Raw genomic sequence first — 19,948 nt, forward strand, 5'->3', positions numbered from 1 at the left:
TGTCCCACGCATTTCAGGCCTGCCGCGTTCTGATTGGATGGGCTGTATCCATTCACTGCTAATTCAATTAGACTGTTTGTTGAGATTTCGTTTACCAGAGTGCACAGGTGTTCCTGCTCTCCTTCCCGCCTGTTTCAGTGCCCACCATGTGATGTCTTTTTGCTCCCCTTCCCCTCCACTGTTCCCAATCCCATTTAACTTTTTTGTTTTTATTTATTCAAGCATTTGAAGCTGGCAGTCTGCTCGATTCAAGTTTTTTATACTGTTGAGCAGGTTTTTAATCATTTTTCTTTTAATTTACAGGTCTAACAAGGCCATCACCATACTGGTTTGATAAATTAAAAATGGCGCCACATGTGTCACAGTTTATGTATGTGCATGTCTCACATTGAATGCACACACATTAGCAGCTTTACCAGAATGGGTTTTCTTTCATAGAACACTAATTACAAATTTGCCAACTATGGCCCAATGAGGCCTTTAAAATGTAAATGGCATAGCCAATAACTCATATGTGAAAAGCCATATAGGAATCACGATAAATAGTGGACTGCCAAGTTAACACAAACAGTTATGCCCCTGAATGTCTCTTTGATTGAAAAAAAAACACTCAGTATTTGGTGTCCAAATGGTGATAACATTGAGAGCAGACATCCTTGTCTTTAAATTCCAGTAGAGAAATATCAAAGGGAACATCAAAGGGAAGTATGGCTAGGCAGAGCTGATGTGTGTTTCCACCGCGCCCAAATATTATTAAGATGGCGTTTTGTAAAGGAAAATAATGACATGTTGGATTTATATAGATTACTTAAGTGTACTAAATTTGTGAAAAATGGTATCAGTCAAAATGAACGCACAGTAATAATAAAGATGGGTTAGAAATTATCAGTGTACACGAATTGTGATGCGGATGGCTAACATGAGCATAAAGAGTACAATTTTTGTCATAAAGATATGGATAAAAACATTGTAATGGATATTATTTTTGAAATTATGTGAGATGTAATAAATAAAAAATGTATGGTGTTATGAAACTTTGGCCCACATTCCATTGACAAGATATTACTGACAGTAAAATTGCCCGAGACTTAATCCATTACTGAACTTGCCGTTTTCTCCAGTTCGATGTAATCACTGTAATCAGATTTTCGGGTTAGAAAGAGGGATAGAGTGCATAATAGGTATTACAGCACCCAAATCCCATGCATTTGTCCTTGTTTTGATATTTTTCACCATACACATTTGTCTAAATAACACCTGAAGGAAAATGTGCACAAAAAATGTGAGGTGCAAAATTACCACAATTATTCCAAAATTATGCCAAATTTGGCATGTTGTATCACGTGTTGTTAAGGTGACCAAAAATTGTGATTTTATATATTGATCTTGGAAAAGCTTTTTAACAGTCAAAGAATTAAAACCAGAGGTAAAAATAAAATAAAAATCCCCTCCGAAGAATAATAGATTGGGAAGCACCCAAAGAGTAAATAAAAACCTGAAACACTAAGCTCTCCCGAACTCTGTATCTTCCATTGTCTACTGACTCCTGGAACAGGGCATTACAACTAACCAGACTCTGAGACTGGTTTATAGTTTGGCAGAGCGGGTGCTCCATAGCAAAGTAGACGAAATACCCTCTCTGCCAAACTGAAGATCCGCCTGCCTAATTTACAGAAGGGCTTATCCTCAGTATCTCCGCAACGGAGAGTACTCTCTGTTGCTGCCATTCTCCTTGACAGCCTGACAGAGCAATGGCAGTCGGAAGTATATCCATTCAGCCACATATATACGATTTAGAGTGGTGGTCGAATGGTCAGTTTTCACTTTCCATCACCGCTGGGTTAAACCCGGTAGTAAGTGACAGTGAAAACTGCATAATAACCCCCACATCATGGAAGACAACTCCAAGAGTGAGAGGGCCATTCGTTTTTGTATTTTTAAAAACAAAATCCTGATTTGGGATTTTGTTATTCAAAATACAAAAACATGTTACAAGTTTGACAGATGATACAGTCGTGTTAACGGAGCAATCCATCAAACTTTTAATACATTGATAAAAACCGCTGTGACAGCAGTTCCTGTCAATGGTAAGAGATGTCTGTTTGGCCAGCAGATATCTCATAAGTTTGGGGCACAATTCTTCCATCAGAATGACAGAGTAGTTTTACTGTCGCCCTGACGGGGTAAATTACTGTACTTCAAGCTACAAATCAGTCTCTGTGTGCACAAATGTACTCTTGATCATGCTCAATGGTCCACTAAAATAACGCATCGTAGGCCAAGGGGCTTAAAATTGCTTATTTCTAATTCATGGGAGAAGGGAAAGAAAGTTCGAAGATGCTCTCCAACATGAATGGGAAATCTACTTTAATAACTGCTAAGAGTAATATTACAATTACTATTATTATGTGTGGTTAAACTACTACTTAGTGCTACTGTGACCGATGGTACTCTAGAAAAACTTTTGTCATGACTATTGTTCCCACTACTACCATGTCTAGCATAATTACTGGTAAATCTATTATTATAATTTAACAATTGGGCATCGTTGATACACCTATCACACTTTGTGTTGTCTTCTTTTGCCACATTTTTTAAAAGGTTAATGAGAAGGTAACTTTCAGTAAGAAACTTAATGTATAGATTTTTCTAAGACATCTATCCAGTATTCAGTATATTCAATGAGTATGTTACTTGATGAGTCTCATGCTGTGTAGTAGAAAGAATGGTCAGCAATGTCTAACGTTCTGATCAATAAGGTCTATCAAATGGAACAGGAAATTCTTTGTTGACTTTTTTTAAACAGTTGCTTGACCTATAGAAAGCTGACAAAGCATCTTCTTTCAATGCAGGGATGACCTGTCAAGCCAGGACTTCATACACGGAAGATGAGATTCTCTGGGGCCATCGGTTCGAACCCTGCATGAGCCTCGAGAAGGGCGCCTTTCGGGTCGATTACAGCCGGTTCGACAAGACCTTTGATGTCCAGACTCCATGGGGGAGTGCTAAGGAGATGCAAGAGATGGAGCAGGCTGATAATTCAACACTTAGCTTGTTCTGGGATAATATGGGCCATGCCTGTGTCACAGGAGGTGACATGAACATGGTGCCCAATGATATGAGCATGATGCACAATGATATGAACATGGCGCACAATGATATGAACATGGTGCCCAACGATATGAACATGGTGCCCAACGATATGAACATGGTACCCAACGATGATGCCTCCAAAGACTACTCCAGGATGGGTTTTCCCAGCATTAGTGAGGAGAGGAGTGTGGAGTTTAACAGCAATGACATGGATGTTTGACAGTTTTTAGATATTCTTGTCAATGTGCCGGAGCATCAAAATGTAGTCAGACAATCTGGGCTATATTGCAGTACTCAGCTTAAGGGCACTGTCACTGTTATACAGTGCTATTTATCATGTCGGGTGAGACAATGGTATTGAGCTGACATAATATAAGCAACACAAACAGCAACAAGATAGTTCAATGGGATGAGTTTCTTCCCAGACACCTGTAGATCACAGGTTTAAATCCCTACACATTTGACTCAGAATTTCATTGTCTGGATGTTAATGAAATGGGTACCATTGTGAAGGGTATTAATAGCACCTGTTACTTAAGCGCCTATAAACAATTTTGTTTGTGTTGTACTTTATGTATATAAATAGTCATATTTTTTTTTCTTAGTAAGTGTAGAAAGCTTGCAAATCTGAATTCGGTATGCAATACTGAATGGAAATGTAGTTTTTCCTCTGGGGACCCACATAGACAACATCATTCGAGCCTCCTTTTCAAAGGCTATCAGATGACTGTATGAGATGGGAGCTTATTCAACATATGCATGTAAATGCCAACCTTTGTAATCAATTACATTTTGAGATTTTTTTTCTTATTTTTCGCCACCTATCCTATTCAGACCATCTTCCAGGTCAGCCGACTTAAATTAATGTGCTCCAAAAATAGGGTCTCTTCTGCGGTAGAACGCCAAAAAGGGTCTGTGGTTTTAGACACATATAGAGGAAGGATTGAAGATTGGCAGTGGACAAGTTTCAGCAAATGGCTGTAGTGATGTTGGTAGGTTTTCTTAAGTTGCTTCCCATGAGAGAATCAACAGTTTTTAGTGCAGGTGTTATTTATTTTTGAACATTGCAATATTGCACAACTATGTTCTGTAATTTCAGAAAGCCAAAGTAGGTGGTGGGAACCTTTATATGATGAACCTGGTGTTTTATATGATGGGCCTGGTTTTTTATATGATGGGCTTAGTGTTTTATATGATGGACCTGGTGTTCAAATATCTTTGGCTTGCTGAGATTTCTGTTTATTTCATTACACAGAAGATGATTACAGAGCAGGTCTTGTCTTTACAAAGAATCTCCATCATGAACCCCTACATTTTTTACTTAACATTACCTTATCTGTCCCTACAGACTTGCTACAGTGAATTCTTATGTGACATATAGTAAGCTAAACCTAATATATCCCTTATTCTAATTCTTAATATAACCTTTATCCTAATTCAAACCATAACTTTAACTGACTGTAACTTTACCATTATCCTAACTCTTAACCATAGATCGCATAATCGCTGGTGGTAGTTATTGAAACTTTAGGCATATATAGTCAGGTGATTAACCCTTTGCTAAAGATTAACTTGGCCCCTTTTTCTTTCTTTCTAAACATCCCTAAGCATCTTTTCATCCTGTTTCCTACTCTACCCTTACTTTCTGTTCGCCTTCCTATTTCTATCTCTTCAAACCATTCTTTCTTCTACATGGCACTTCCAAATTCCTGCTGTGTGGCTGCCCCCTTCACCAGTTTTTTCATGACTTATGCCTTCCAACTAGGGATTTAGAGGTTATTACCCCTTCTCACGAACACTTCCAGGAATTCTTGTTGCACCACTCTTGCATATGACTCTCAAATGTCTGTTATGCCTCTGATTTCTTAACACTGTTTAACTATCTTGGTTTTTTCTGTCATACTGTAAGCCATCTGGATTATGGTTGAGCTATACAACTTCTGAAAATCAAAAAAATAAACATTTGCTGTAACCCTATGTTTTGATAATTCCGCTCTTTATCCTGCCTTAATTGTAATGCTTATTGTAAACCTTTAACTAGTAAGAAATTATTATTTTGAACCCAGTGGTTAAGAAAATGAAATACTATAATTACCTACATGAATTCTTACCAATAATGAAGTTCGGTTTTGGTGTGTTCTCTGTAAACGGTTTTTCTTTGCTGACATATATTATTCCCAAAATAATTTTGCATTTCATTTGTACAATCAGAGTGTGCAGGCTATTCTGAAATATAAAGACATGTGGTGCTCATCTAAGCCTTTATAGCAGAAGATATGTTATTTTTCTCGCCTTCCAACTGGTCTCAAAATTGTTGGCCATCTCACTTGGCCGGTTGTGGTGAAATCTGTTACTGTGTTTTACTCAAAACAGCGCAAATAAGCAGATCGCGATTAAAACTGTCCTTGTTGACTGTTTTAGGTCATTTGGGAGCATAGCAATGTCTGATAAACAAGGAGAACCCAAGAATGCTGTTAATCAAATGAAAAAATACTGTGTGTTCATTAGAAATGCACTTGTGCATTTAACAGATGAACACATTTTCAGTAGACACGTCCCCTTCACCACCGGGTAGGCCTATTGCAGGTGGGCGGGACTCACAACTCTCTGACTGTTGGTGCATGTGTGCCATCCAGAGAAATGTTGCATGTGTGTCTATTTGCATGTGTCAACATGGACCAGTATTGATATACCTTTTAGCAATCAAGCTTAAGCAGCATGCTGCACATTCTAAATGTTTTAGAAGCCCAACCTTAGTATGTTCTATTTGGAGAGGGGCACTGTTCCTTATTGGTCCAGTTATCAACATTAATTGCTGGCTTTTAGCGTTTAGTCACTCCATCTTCCGAAGATTTTATAGCCTATGTTCTATTTGAAGAGTGACCAACAACTCTTTTGACCCCACTCACCATGCACCTTGTGTCCTGCTTGTCCCCTTTTTAGGTCGAGCCTGGCAGGGAACCTGCACTGTCTCCAAGACATGCTGTGTTCACTAAAAGGAATTTGATCCCGCCTGCTCCTTACCATAGGTTAACTCCAGCGCCTCTCTTCTTTGCTGCACATGCGATACATCACTTCCATTTGTAGCTGTGTGGCTCACTGGTTAGAGGCGGCAGGCCTGATAGCAGAAGTCAGCCCGGGACCAGGGTTCAATTCCCGACGCGGCAGGGTCGTGGACCTTGGTCAGCGGACTCGATAATTCTCGCTTCGGTGCTTACTCTAATCAGGGGTTACACTCGGCAACTCTGGGCATTAGCTTGCCTAATCTCCACAACGGCCCCACCAATTCCGGGGATGCCTGGCTCCACCTTGGGGACTCCCAGCAAGGGACCATCCCACAGGGAAAGCCAGGACGGGTTCCCCAGAGTTATACAGCGCCGGGACGCCCCGTTGCTGGGGCAGCTGTGCGCTTTACAAGTATACTACATTTACATTTAGCTGAGGAGCACTGCTCAACCAAAGATAAATGTGCTTGATTAGTGGCGGTCTGTTTGAATGTAGGTACTATTTCTTCAACCCCCACCCATTCCCCCTACCCTCTGTGCCATTGTATGCTTCTCTCAACGCACGCAGCCTCCTGCTCCCTGTCACTCTTGTACCAAGTGCTTCACAATCCCAGAGCCTACGGTGCCAACCCCTCCCAGAACTAGGACCACCCTGTCTAAGGACATGTTGATGGGCAACTGGAGGCAGCATCAAGTGACTGTGGGAGACAGGCAGAGCAAGCTCTCAGCTCGCTGTGCAATACATGCCTTTTAGTATTAAGGAGGCAGTGTGGCCCCTCCCCCAGCTCTCTGAGACTTGTGTTTCACTAAGGAAACCACCCCTCGCATTTTCTTTTAACCCGCCACAGACACTGCTGCGTAGCTTGCCAGTCCCTGACTATTCCACCACGCAGTTAGAGTAGCAACTTGGTGGGTTGGCACACCTGTTGCTTATAGACACACGAGCAAGTGTGCGCATCATGCACGTCATTGGCTGCTGAAGTCCGGTCCGATTTATTAAGTTATTGATCTTTGATGTCAACGTATGCAATAAGGCCATGTGCTCCTAGTGCAAAGAGGTAGGCATGTCTTGCTAGTTCTACAAGTTGGTTGCCGTGCAATCGGTAACATTTCGAAAGTTCAAGACAGTGGTTTCTGAAGCATGAAAGTGAGTATCTGATAACTTACTTTTGACAGTATCTCGATTTTCACTTTTCCAAGACTCTCCAATGTGTCTACTTGATAGGTTTTGCATCAAATACATATAGGGGTTGCAATACAAAAAAAAATTCTTATTAAACAGAGTATGCATTGATTTGTGTCAACACCATACCACAACCACAAGACCTTCAAAGTAGAGCAAAGTGGAAGTTGAGAATTGTAAACAGCACAAAGCACAACATCCTACTGGGAGGACGTATGCTTTAAATGTAACTTAAATATTTCCTTCCAGTGTCCAGTTTGCACAATGTTATAAGACCCTAGGGTTGAAGAAGACTTAGGGGCCCATTAGGAGCCTGGCGGGGACAATCTGCCCGCCATCCTCACATAAATGACCCCCCACTATATTAGTATGGCGGGGGACCGCGGCGGACGGAAAGACCATCCGCCGCTTTTCCGCCCGGTCGCCTTGCGGCCGGGGCGGAAAAGGTTTAATATGGTGGCGGTGTCTATTAGACACCGCCAGCCATATTACCATGGGCTTAGTTAGATGCCATTCTGTGGCGGCATTGTGCGGTCTTCACTCTGGGGGCCCCCTGCGGGCCCCCAGAGTGAAGGAGAGGTGGGGGTGCACACAGGGGGCACCTGTGGTAACCCCCTGCATTTGCATTAACAAAGCGGCAGGCACCGCGCGGTGCCTGCTGCTTTGTTAATGCAAATACATTCGTGCATTTTTAGCATTGTGACAGGCGGTGCTGAGAGCACCGCCCGCCACAATGCTAACAATGCAGGATGCGCCCGCTACAGTGGTGGGCGCATCCTAATATCCCCCACGGGACCCCCGTCCTTATGGCGGGCAGTCCCAATACCCGATAGGATGGCGGGTGGACTAAGTCCACCTGCCATCCTAATGACCCCCTTAATGTTGGAGAGACATAAGTAAACATTCTTGATTTGGATAGTTAGCATTGCTTCACTCAGAGCATGAAAAGAGCTGTGGCTATTGAATCACTCACAGAATATCGACTACAAAAATATCAAGGTACAAAAAAATATCGACAAAAATATTGTTGTCCAGATAATCGAAGTCCTATCTACATAACGGTAAGTACAAAAATATCGACACAAAAATATTGATGTTAAAACTATCGGTGTTAAAAATACAGTTTTTTAAATGTTTAAAAAACAAGGTAAAATAAAGGAAATAATACATATAATTTAAAAAAACATAGAATTATTAGAAAATGTTTAAAATTATAAGTAATACATATAATGTAGAAAATAAATTAAACATACATATATATAAAATATGATATATACATTTACTGAATAATATTGATAAAGAATTATTTTTGTAAATTATAAATTGTTAGAAACATATTAAACATTATGAATACATATATATACACATAAACCAATAACATAAAAATATAACATATATATAATGAATTAAAATATTTAAAATCATTTTGGTCTTTTTAAAATACAGTTTACACTACAATACTGAAACAGTAAAGAAAATGTTGGATAGCGGAGAGGATACAATTACTATTCCCACTCCAGAGAGTGCAACAGTAGGGAAAGTGTTGGATAGCGTAGGGGTAAAAATTACTATGCAAAAACAACAGTTGATGGACAGAATGCAGAACAATATCATACAGTCATCCCCAGGATAGCTTGATTCCAGTGGCATAGAGAGCATGGGACTCACATCTGAGCATACCAGTCCCACTCGGGGTGACAAATGCAAAAACATCTGTTGATGAACATAAGGCAGAACAATGTCATACATTCACCCCAGTGCAGAGATCTGGGCCTATATCCATCGTTTTTTTCTCACCATGCCATTCCAGTTTGTGCCCAGCTCTGTGTACTGGGGTATGACATTGTTCTGCATTCTGTCCATCAACTGTTGTTTTTGAATTTGTCACCCCGGGTGGGACGGGTATGCTCAGACGTGAGTCCCGTGCTCTCTATGCCACTGGAATCAAGCTATCCTGGCTGATGAGGGCTGAAAGCCCGAAACCGGTCCTAGGATGCTTGATTCCAGTTCAGGGAGGACCTGGCTTGGCAGTTCAGGCTGGACTGTTCCCATGGGGCACAGGGCAAGACTGATTTGCATATGGCTGGGTTCAAACTGGAATGGCATGGTGAGCAATAAAATGCGGGATTTAGGCCCAGATCTCTGTACTGGGGTGAATGTATGACATTGCTCTGCATTCTGTCCATCAACTGTTGTTTTCGCATGTATAAATTACTATCCCCACTCCTGAGAGTGCAACAGTAGGGAAAGTGTTGGATAGCGGAGGGGTACAGATGAATATTCCCACTCCAGTGAGTACAACCATAGGGAAAGTGTTAGATAGCGTATGGGTAAAAATTACTATTCCCACTCCAGTGAGTGCAACAGTAGGGAAATTGTTGGATAGCGAGTGGAATAATTTACTATTCCTACTCCAGGGAGTGCAAAAGTAGGGAAAGTGTTGGATAGCGGAGGGGTAAAAATTACTATTCCCACTCCAGCAATTGCAACAGTAGGGAAAGTGTTGGATAGCGGAGGGGTAAAAATTACTATTCCCACTCCAGCAGGTGCAACAGTAGGGAAAGTGTTGGATAGCGGAAGGGAATAATTTACTATTCCCACTTCAGCAATTACAACAGTAGGGAAAGTTTTGCATAGTGGAGGGGTAAAAATTACTATTCCCACTCCAGCAAGTGCAACAGTAGGGAACGTGTTGGGTAGCTGAAGGGAATAATTTACTATACCCACACCAGCAATTGCAACAGTAGGGAAAGTTTTGTATAGCGGAGGGGTAAAAATTGCTATTCCCACTCCAGCAGGTGCAACAGTAGGGAAAGTGTTGGATAGCGGAATTTACTATTCTCACTTCAGCAATTAACACAGTAGGAAAGGTTTTGCATAGCGGAGGGGTAAAAATTACTATGCCCACTCCACCAAGTGCAACAGTAGGGAAAGTGTTGGATAGCGGAGGGGAATAATTTACTTTTCCCACTCCAGCAAATTAATTAACATTAATTAAGAAACAATTAATTAAAAATAATTTACCTCACAACATATTCCCCTATAGATGACACCCCAATGTCGTAAAACATGACACAATTAACATAATTATTTAACAATTAATTACTCAATTAATAACAATTAACAAGCAATTTATTAACCATTATTAATAAATTAATTCACACAATTAACACTATAAAACAACATTAAATAAATATTTTATAAAAAAATGTTTGAAAAGGTATTACAATTAAATTACTTCCCCCCCCACTCCCCTATCAACGCACAACCTGCTGCTAAAAAAAATAACACAATTAATAATAAATACATACAAATTAATAACTAATTAATAATACATTATTTACAACAATTAAGATCATAAAATATCAAATACATACATAATAATTAATAAAAAAAATATTAATTAAATAATTATAATTAAATCACTTTCCACCCTATTCCCCTATAAACCCCACAACCCACCCCAAAAAACAAAAAAACAATTAACATAATTATCAATAAACTAATTAATAATAATTCATAACCTGTTAATAATGAATTAATAAACAATTCTTTATAAATACTAATAAATAGCCATTATTAATTAATCAAATTACTTCCCATCCTACTCCCCTATAAACCCACAACCCACTCCAAGAAATTTAAAACAATTAACATAATTATCAATTAATTCATTAATAAAGATGAATAAGCAATTGATAATGAATTCATTTAATAATTATGTATAAATACTAATAAATAACAAATAATAATTACCTTATTATAATTAAATTACTTCCCATCCTATTCCCCTATATTCCCACAACCTGCTACAGAACTAAAATACAAAATGTATTTCAATTAAAATTAATATTCAATTTATTATAATTAAATTACCTCCCATCCTATTCCCCTATAAATCCACAACCCGCAACGTAACTAAAATACAAAATGTAATAAGCATTAAAAAATTCACCCATACCAAAAAAAGCAATACTTACACAAAAAAATTAAATCACATACTTTTATAATACATACTAAAATATATCACACTAATATAAATATCGATATTATAAACAATGATATTTTTACTAACAATGTTACTGACTTCGATATTAACAAAAACAATATTTCTTACCTTACTGACGATATTCTGGACCACGATATTCTTGCACTACGATATTCACAACTCGATATTATGGTAGGTCGACATTAACAACTCAAAATTCTGTCTGTGCACCGTGGCTGTTCTGTCAAATCCTATTTGTTTCAGGCACCACGCTGGAAAATAAGTCCCATTTTAATGACACATAGCATCCCCAAAAACAGTTATAATGTAGGTTTATTTGTTGAAAGGGTGAACACGAAGTATCTCGATCCCTCCCAAGTAATTCGTATAGATTTTGAGTCTTTACTCAATAAAAATCCGCTCGCATAAGAGGTTGTTCCAGCGTTTGCCACGTCCTGACCAGACCTTGCTACAGGAGTAGCCTACATCGTTTCAGTGTGTCCCAGAGGGAGGAGAAGCGAGGCCGCAGAGGAGGTGAGAGGCGCAGCCCCGGGACTGCGAGGGACAGCGCCAGCAACATCAGCTGTTCCCTCTTCCCGCGTGAGCCGCGCCCCCTCCCAGTGCCCCGCCCCCAGCAAGGCGTACTTAACCTCTCGCGGCCCCCGCTCCGCGGGAGCCGCTCGCATAAGAGGTTGTTCCAGCGTTTGCCACGTCCTGACCAGACCTTGCTACAGGAGTAGCCTACATCGTTTCAGTGTGTCCCAGAGGGAGGAGAAGCGAGGCCGCAGAGGAGGTGAGAGGCGCGGCCCCGGGACTGCGAGGGACAGCGCCACAACATCAGCTGTTCCCTCTTCCCGCGTGAGCCGCGCCCCCTCCCAGTGCCCCGCCCCCAGCAAGGCGTACTTAACCTCTCGCGGCCCCCGCTCCGCGGGAGCCGCTCGCATAAGAGGTTGTTCCAGCGTTTGCCACGTCCTGACCAGACCTTGCTACAGGAGTAGCCTACATCGTTTCAGTGTGTCCCAGAGGGAGGAGAAGCGAGGCCGCAGAAGAGGTGAGAGGCGCGGCCCCGGGACTGCGAGGAACAGCGCCAGCAACATCAGCTGTTCCCTCTTCCCGCGTGAGCCGCGCCCCCTCCCAGTGCCCCGCCCCCAGCAAGGCGTACTTAACCTCTCGCGGCCCCCGCTCCGCGGGTGCCGCTCGCATAAGAGGTTGTTCCAGCGTTTGCCACGTCCTGACCAGACCTTGCTACAGGAGTAGCCTACATCGTTTCAGTGTGTCCCAGAGGGAGGAGAAGCGAGGCCGCAGAGGAGGTGAGAGGCGCGGCCCCGGGACTGCGAGGGACAGCGCCAGCAACATCAGCTGTTCCCTCTTCCCGCGTGAGCAGCGCCCCCTCCCAGTGCCTCGCCCCCTCTCTCCTCGCAGACTCTTAAGCAAGGCCCTTAACGCGCACCGCGGGACGCGCGCGGGTCGCAGCCCGGGGCGAAGCCCGGGCCAAGGGCGTGCCCGTTGTTGCCCGTTAGTGCCCGGTAGAGTCCGGACCGGGCCACCCCCCTTGGCTCTTCTATACTGCCCGGTTACTACTAAGAGGTTGTTCCAGCGTTTGCCACGTCCTGACCAGACCTTGCTACAGGAGTAGCCTACATCGTTTCAGTGTGTCCCAGAGGGAGGAGAAGCGAGGCCGCAGAGGAGGTGAGAGGCGCAGCCCCGGGACTGCGAGGGACAGCGCCAGCAACATCAGCAGTTCCCTCTTCCCGCGTGAGCCGCGCCCCCTCCCAGTGCCCCGCCCCCAGCAAGGCGTACTTAACCTCTCGCGGCCCCCGCTCCGCGGGAGCCGCTCGCATAAGAGGTTGTTCCAGCGTTTGCCACGTCCTGACCAGACCTTGCTACAGGAGTAGCCTACATCGTTTCAGTGTGTCCCAGAGGGAGGAGAAGCGAGGCCGCAGAGGAGGTGAGAGGCGCGGCCCCGGGACTGCGAGGGACAGCGCCAGCAACATCAGCTGTTCCCTCTTCCCGTGTGAGCCGCGCCCCCTCCCAGTGCCCCGCCCCCAGCAAGGCGTACTTAACCTCTCGCGGCCCCCGCTCCGCGGGAGCCGCTCGCATAAGAGGTTGTTCCAGCGTTTGCCACGTCCTGACCAGACCTTGCTACAGGAGTAGCCTACATCGTTTCAGTGTGTCCCAGAGGGAGGAGAAGCGAGGCCGCAGAAGAGGTGAGAGGCGCGGCCCCGGGACTGCGAGGAACAGCGCCAGCAACATCAGCTGTTCCCTCTTCCCGCGTGAGCCGCGCCCCCTCCCAGTGCCCCGCCCCCAGCAAGGCGTACTTAACCTCTCGCGGCCCCCGCTCCGCGGGTGCCGCTCGCATAAGAGGTTGTTCCAGCGTTTGCCACGTCCTGACCAGACCTTGCTACAGGAGTAGCCTACATCGTTTCAGTGTGTCCCAGAGGGAGGAGAAGCGAGGCCGCAGAGGAGGTGAGAGGCGCGGCCCCGGGACTGCGAGGGACAGCGCCAGCAACATCAGCTGTTCCCTCTTCCCGCGTGAGCAGCGCCCCCTCCCAGTGCCTCGCCCCCTCTCTCCTCGCAGACTCTTAAGCAAGGCCCTTAACGCGCACCGCGGGACGCGCGCGGGTCGCAGCCCGGGGCGAAGCCCGGGCCAAGGGCGTGCCCGTTGTTGCCCGTTAGTGCCCGGTAGAGTCCGGACCGGGCCACCCCCCTTGGCTCTTCTATACTGCCCGCACAGCCACTTTACAAGTTAGTATATATGTCCGTCATGCCTGGAAGAACCAGGAGCAAAACTAAATCTGCAATGGCTGTAGCCCAAATAACTGGGCCAATTGACCAATTTATATCTCGGGTCAACGAGACAATCGACCAAAGTATCTCCTTACTGGAGCGAAGAGTATCATTGGACCTTATGAACGCTAAACGCTCGTCCTTGGGCCCTATATCAACTGTAAGCTCGCCTCCCCAGCAAATTGTAATTAATCGTTCTCTTCCGTTACCTCAACCTGCTGTTGGTACACTTACTGTACCAAACTTAGTAGATCTATCAGTCTCACAGTTGGAGTCCGATTCATCGTTTGTTGATTTAGAGACCACTCCAGACCTTGAAGCTTGCCAAACACCTGATAGGCCAGAGCCGACCACAGGCAACTGTCTTCGGGATTCAGGGAAAGGACGCACTTCCGTAGCGCCAGAACTAAGGAATATGTCCAAGACGAAGAAAAAATCCAAAACCAACATCAGGAACCATAACCTTGTGACATCAGTTCCTAATTCAACATCAGGTATACCCTGTTGGTTAGAAAATATGGTAGCAGATCTAAAATCTGATCTTGAAGCCTCAATCTCGGCCCAAATTAAGCCCTTAATGTCCAAAATTGATAGACATCTTTTATCAATACTAAATAGTCCAATAAGGCAAGTGGAAACGTGCCAACTTTGCTACAAGGGAATGCTAAAGATACACCTTCGACGAATGTCATTAATAGCAACCCACCAAAAGATTCCACTGTTAATGCTAGAACCATACCGGACAATCCAGCAGCAGTAACGCACCATTCGGCCCAAAGGGGGGAAAAGGCTTCTGCACCCCCACTAACTTCTAGTGGTGCAGCCTCTATCTCAAAGTCCCAATCACCCTCTGGTCCCAAAGGAGTGCCCATTCAATCTGCCAAGGGGCCTAAAAATCTAGCCACCGCTACGACAGTAACCACTTCTCTAAACAAACCTGATGATCCTAAGCCTAGACCGCCTCGTTTTAAGTCAATTAATTTGCCGCCGGAAGTCTCACCCTTTGTGGTTGTACTGACGGGGGTGCCACCACTGAAGGAGGGAAAAAGAGAAACTCTGGCCGAATTAAAAAATAAATGTGCCCAGTGGCTTGATATGCACAAACCTCTGCCTAATCATATATGTGGCGAAATACACGCAGTTAGAAGAGGTGACTGGGTAGGCAGAAACACAAAGTCTATAGCAGGTGATGTTATAACTATTAATTTTAGGAACACAGAGGTAGTGAATTACATTTGTAACTCACCTAATAGAGGGCCGGTTTCCCAAATACATCCTCTTCCCTTGTCTTATTTCCTTCCCATGCCCCCAAGACAATTTCCCCCTCAGTTCACTTTCCCAATAAATAGAGGGTATACACATGCTCCCCATCATACTGCTCACCAATGGCAGCATCCATGGCAAGGTCCACCTCCTCCCTTTGACCCTTTTTTATCCCAGTTTGCCCACTGGAATAGATTCAGTGCGCTTGAAGAGGTGGACTGACTTAATCTTAATGAAGCTCTCCCCATGTATCTTTCCATCAACAGGGGTGAGGAGGAGGGATTAGTTGCTAAGTTTCACCCGTCATGCCCTAATCCTCCATCTGTGGCTTCCAATAGCTTGCTTAGTTTACCGTCCTCCGTCACCCAGAGAGAATGTATAGAATCCCCCAGCCTTGGAGACACCGTTGGCAATAGAGGAGAAATCAGCAAGGAGAAAATAAAAATCCTTAGCTGGAATCTTGCAGGTATTTATAGGAAACTGAACCTACCTGAGTGGAGTGACCTGGTTGAAGCACATAAGATCTGCATATTTCAAGAGACCTGGAGTGTAGAACCATTCCATCGGGTGGGGTTTGTAACCTTTTTTGTCCCAGCTGTAAAACCCATTAATGGGAGGAGGCGCCCATCGGGGGGCCTCATTATTTGGGTAAGCATTTCCCTAAACTGTAGAATAACATTTAAACAGTTAAACAATCCAGATATCTTGGGCATTGTCCTATATAATCCATGTAGAGCTTTGTCTTTAGCTCTTTACAATGTTTATGTTAGAGGTATAAAAAATGGGAATACCTCAACCGTAATATCAGACCTTGAGGTCCAGCTTAGGGATTGTAAAGAAGCCGATCATACCCTAGTAGCAGGTGATTTTAATTGCACCTATGAGCCGCTCCCCCTAGATGGTATTCCTGACCTGGGTGAAGAAGACAGTAGGTGGGGCATCCCTTCACTCTCCATCCTTCCGATTAGACGCTGGACTCGCAGTGCAGTGCAGCTTAATGCACTGACCCTAGAGTTTGGACTTAGAGCCGTTAATGGCCGTACATCTTCTGATCGGATGGGTGCCCCTACGTTCAATAGGGTTGGTCATACCTCAAGGATTGACTAAATCCTATTGGACTTAGGGTTTTGGAGTTGGGTTGATGATATGACAGTCATACCAACTGTCGAGAGCGACCATAACTCGCTTTCTCTAACTATTATGAATCCCTGGTCCAATGCAGTATTGCCAGCACCCCCGAAAAGCTTACAAAAGGTCACGGTATCCTCTTGTGGAAGGCGTCTAAAGTGGGACAAAGTTGCCAATAACCCTGATAAACTTGTTAATATAGAGGCGGCTCTTGAGGCCTCACAAATCGAACTTGGTATTGTCGATTTAGCTACGGCAGTGGACAGAGTAACATCCATTTTCGAAGCTACAGTTAAGTCTATAGGGGAAGCCTTTTGGGTCAAGGGTAACGCAGGGAGGATTAGGCCCCAGACTAAATTAAAGGGAGTGCACGCCTGGTATACAGGAGCCTGTAGGAAAGCTAAGTCCCGATTAATTGAAGCCGTTAAAGGCAAATCCCAAATCCAAATACAGCTAGCCAGGAAGGAATATAAGAGAATACTGGGTCTAGCCAAAAAGGAGTGGGAGGAGGCCTATTGGCTTACTCTTAAAGAAGCTAGTTTTAAGAAGGATCCCAAATGTTTTTGGGATGCTATTAGAGCTCGGAATAGGCCTGACAGCGATTTGATAACTTGTAATATTCCTAGTCAGGCATGGGTTAAACACTTTTCTAAGCTATATACCCGCCAAGCTGACCAGTCGCTGTTGAGCGTTTCCCAAGGGGGGGTTACGGGCACACCATTGCTCCCTTTAACCTGGAATACCCAGCCTAGCGACTCTGATTTTACTATCAAGGAGGTAGAATACGCAATAGGCACCATCATTCCCCAGAAAGCGGCTGGCCCGGATGGTATACCTGGTGACCTGCTAAGATCTGACACCTCAAAGTGGGGAAAACTCATCCACTCCCTACTTGTTGCTATCTGTAGGGGCGCCCCCGTCCCCTCCTCGTGGAAAGGGGCGGAGGTGGTCCCTATTTACAAAAAAGGCCCCAGGGATGACCCGTCAAACTATAGGCCCATTAGCCTGTTGGATGTTACCCAAAAAGTAGTTGGCAAGGTTCTACTGTTAAGAATCCTAAATTGGGTAGAAGAAAACAAAATCCTTACTGACTACCAGGCGGGCTTTAGAGCAGGAACTGGGACAATCGAGCAAGCTTTTAGGCTCATGATGGTATACTGGAAGGTTGTGGTCGTAGGCAAGGGCAGTCTCTATCTCGCGTTTATCAATTTAAAGACTGCCTTTGACCTTGTACCTAGGGATACTTTATGGTGTGTACTAGCTGACATGGGGCTACCTCATTACTTGCTTGTGTTGCTTGTTAGGCTGCATGAAAACAGTTTTGCTCAGATTAGGTGGGGCCCAGAGGGGGAAAAAACTGAGAGTATCCCGGTAGAGAGAGGTGTGCGCCAGGGATGTGTCCTGGCTCCCACCCTCTTCTCCCTGTATATCAATGGGGTGGTTGAGCATCTACGAAAACATCCCTCTGACGAACCATCCCTGGCTGGCGAACGCATACCAACCCTCCTCTTCGCGGACGATACGCTTTTAATATCTAAGACCCCAATTGGACTCCAAAGACTCCTCAATAATTTTCAATCTTTCTGTGCAAATCGTGGCCTGACAATCAACACAAGTAAGACAAAATTTCTGGTGCTGAATCCCCCCAAAAAACCAGTTCGCTCTCCTATCTTGAATGATGAACCGCTGGAAAGGGTTGAAGTCTTTGACTATCTTGGGATACGCCTCTCTCATAAAATGGACTGGACTCCACATTTGGACAAAATGCTTCTAACTCATAAGAGAATTACAGGAGCTCTTTTGAAAGAGCAACGCTCCTGTAAAATAAGACCTATAGCTACTGTCCTAGAGATCTACTCGGCTAAAGGTGTCAGCTCTGCTCTTTATGGGGCCGAACTTTGGGGGTCATCCATCTCCGATGCTCTACCAAGATCGGAGAAGAAATTCTGCAGAGCGATCATGTCTTTACCGCAGGGAACCCCCACGGTCCCGCTAATGTTAGACCTAGGATGTCGCCCAATTGATGATCTTGCAAAATTTCGTCCACTTTTGCTATGGGCGCGGCTCTGGCGTGTGGAGGAACTCAGCAAATACGCCCAAGGCCTTGCAGAAATCATGTCATCACCAGGGTGGTACAAAATTAAATGGTTAAGAGACATGAGGTTGCTGCTAGCCAATTTGGGCCTAAATGAAGCGTGGATAAATAGATCTTCTCCACCGAAACTTACGCTGAAGAAACTTTACTGGGACTGGATCTCCTCAAAAAGAAATACCAGTACTTCCATTGGCAGACTTAGCGAGGATTTCCTGAAATTTAAAGACCAACCCAAACGGGAAGTGTACCTCGACATCATAGAAAAACCCTTTGATAGGGCTCTATATTTTAAATTTAGAACAGGAACCCTTCCCCTTTATTCTTTTATCTCAAGCTGGAAATCACATGTTCAAACCACTGAGCTTTGCCCAGCATGCTCAACAAAATCAGAGACATTGGCGCACTTTCTGTTCGAATGCACAGAGTATGCAATCCCAAGGAGGGTCTGGCTTAAAAACTTATGTCGGCAGCTAGGTACCAACAGTCATGTGACTGCAATTAGGATATTAATGTCTGATAGCCGTCCCACCTATGTTTGTGTTTTAGCTAAATTTTTATCATGGGCTTGGTCCATACGTATCAAAAGGCTAAAATCAACTGTTTAATTCTTTCTTAGTAAAGTCATTCTTTCAATGAATTGATAGCAAAATTCGGAAAATATTTTATATGTGCTTATTGATTTTATAAATTACTGTGTATTGTGTTTCTTGTGCTGCTTTTATGATAACTTTTTTTATCGAAATAAAGCCTTTTTGACTTGACTTGACAATAAAAATCAAATCACACCCCTTTTATGTCGACTCCCAACACTTTAAGCATCTCTGGGTGCATCTCAGGTGTTTGTACAGTGCAAATTCTTCTTTGTAACTATATCACATTGAGTGCACCTGTTGCAAATCAGATTTAAAAAATAAAAAGAATATGTTTCTGAAAAACTATCCCCAAAATGTTCCAGAACTGGCAATGTATGCCAATATCAAATGCAAGGAAACATTGCTGTGGTCATCTTTGTACTTCAGTCAGATTGTTCTTTTAGGGTAAAATGTGTTGAGTTACGAAAATTCTGAAATGTTATGTAATCCCATTTTTGTAAAGATCAGTTCGTACATGCACACCTTCACCCCCTGTAAACACTACCCTAGGTAGGGGTTGAGAATGCAAGATGAGAAGTTACAGAGACCTGAGGTGGCTAATTTGAGATAGGGGTGGTCCTACTCAGCTTCTTAGGGAACAGTACCATACCAAGCAACATGCCTTCTAATATTAGAACACTGGAATGTTGGAAGTTCCATTGAAAACAACAGAGTTTTCTGGGCTTCTAATGGCCGGTAGATGCCTGGAGCTCCAACATTTCAGTGCTTGTCCTTCACAGCTGTTATTGTGAACAGAGGCCTCGCTGAGTCTGA

General features: G+C 43.9%; 1 protein-coding gene across 1 annotated transcript in view; it reads left to right on the forward strand.

The window, feature by feature from the left end:
- Nucleotides 1-5,070, forward strand: part of LOC144825063 (G protein-activated inward rectifier potassium channel 4-like) — a 102,425-nt gene extending 97,355 nt beyond the window's left edge. Inside the window, exons 3-4 of the mRNA XM_078683972.1 lie at nucleotides 2,853-3,103; nucleotides 3,167-5,070. Of these exons, the coding sequence (XP_078540098.1) occupies nucleotides 2,853-3,103; nucleotides 3,167-3,313 (398 nt within the window). The 3' untranslated portion in view covers nucleotides 3,314-5,070. The remainder of the gene's footprint in view (nucleotides 1-2,852; nucleotides 3,104-3,166) is intronic.
- The last annotated feature ends 14,878 nt before the right edge of the window (nucleotides 5,071-19,948 follow it).

The sequence above is a fragment of the Lissotriton helveticus genome, chromosome 3_1 (assembly GCF_964261635.1).
Source record: "Lissotriton helveticus chromosome 3_1, aLisHel1.1, whole genome shotgun sequence".
Taxonomy (NCBI): domain Eukaryota; kingdom Metazoa; phylum Chordata; class Amphibia; order Caudata; family Salamandridae; genus Lissotriton; species Lissotriton helveticus.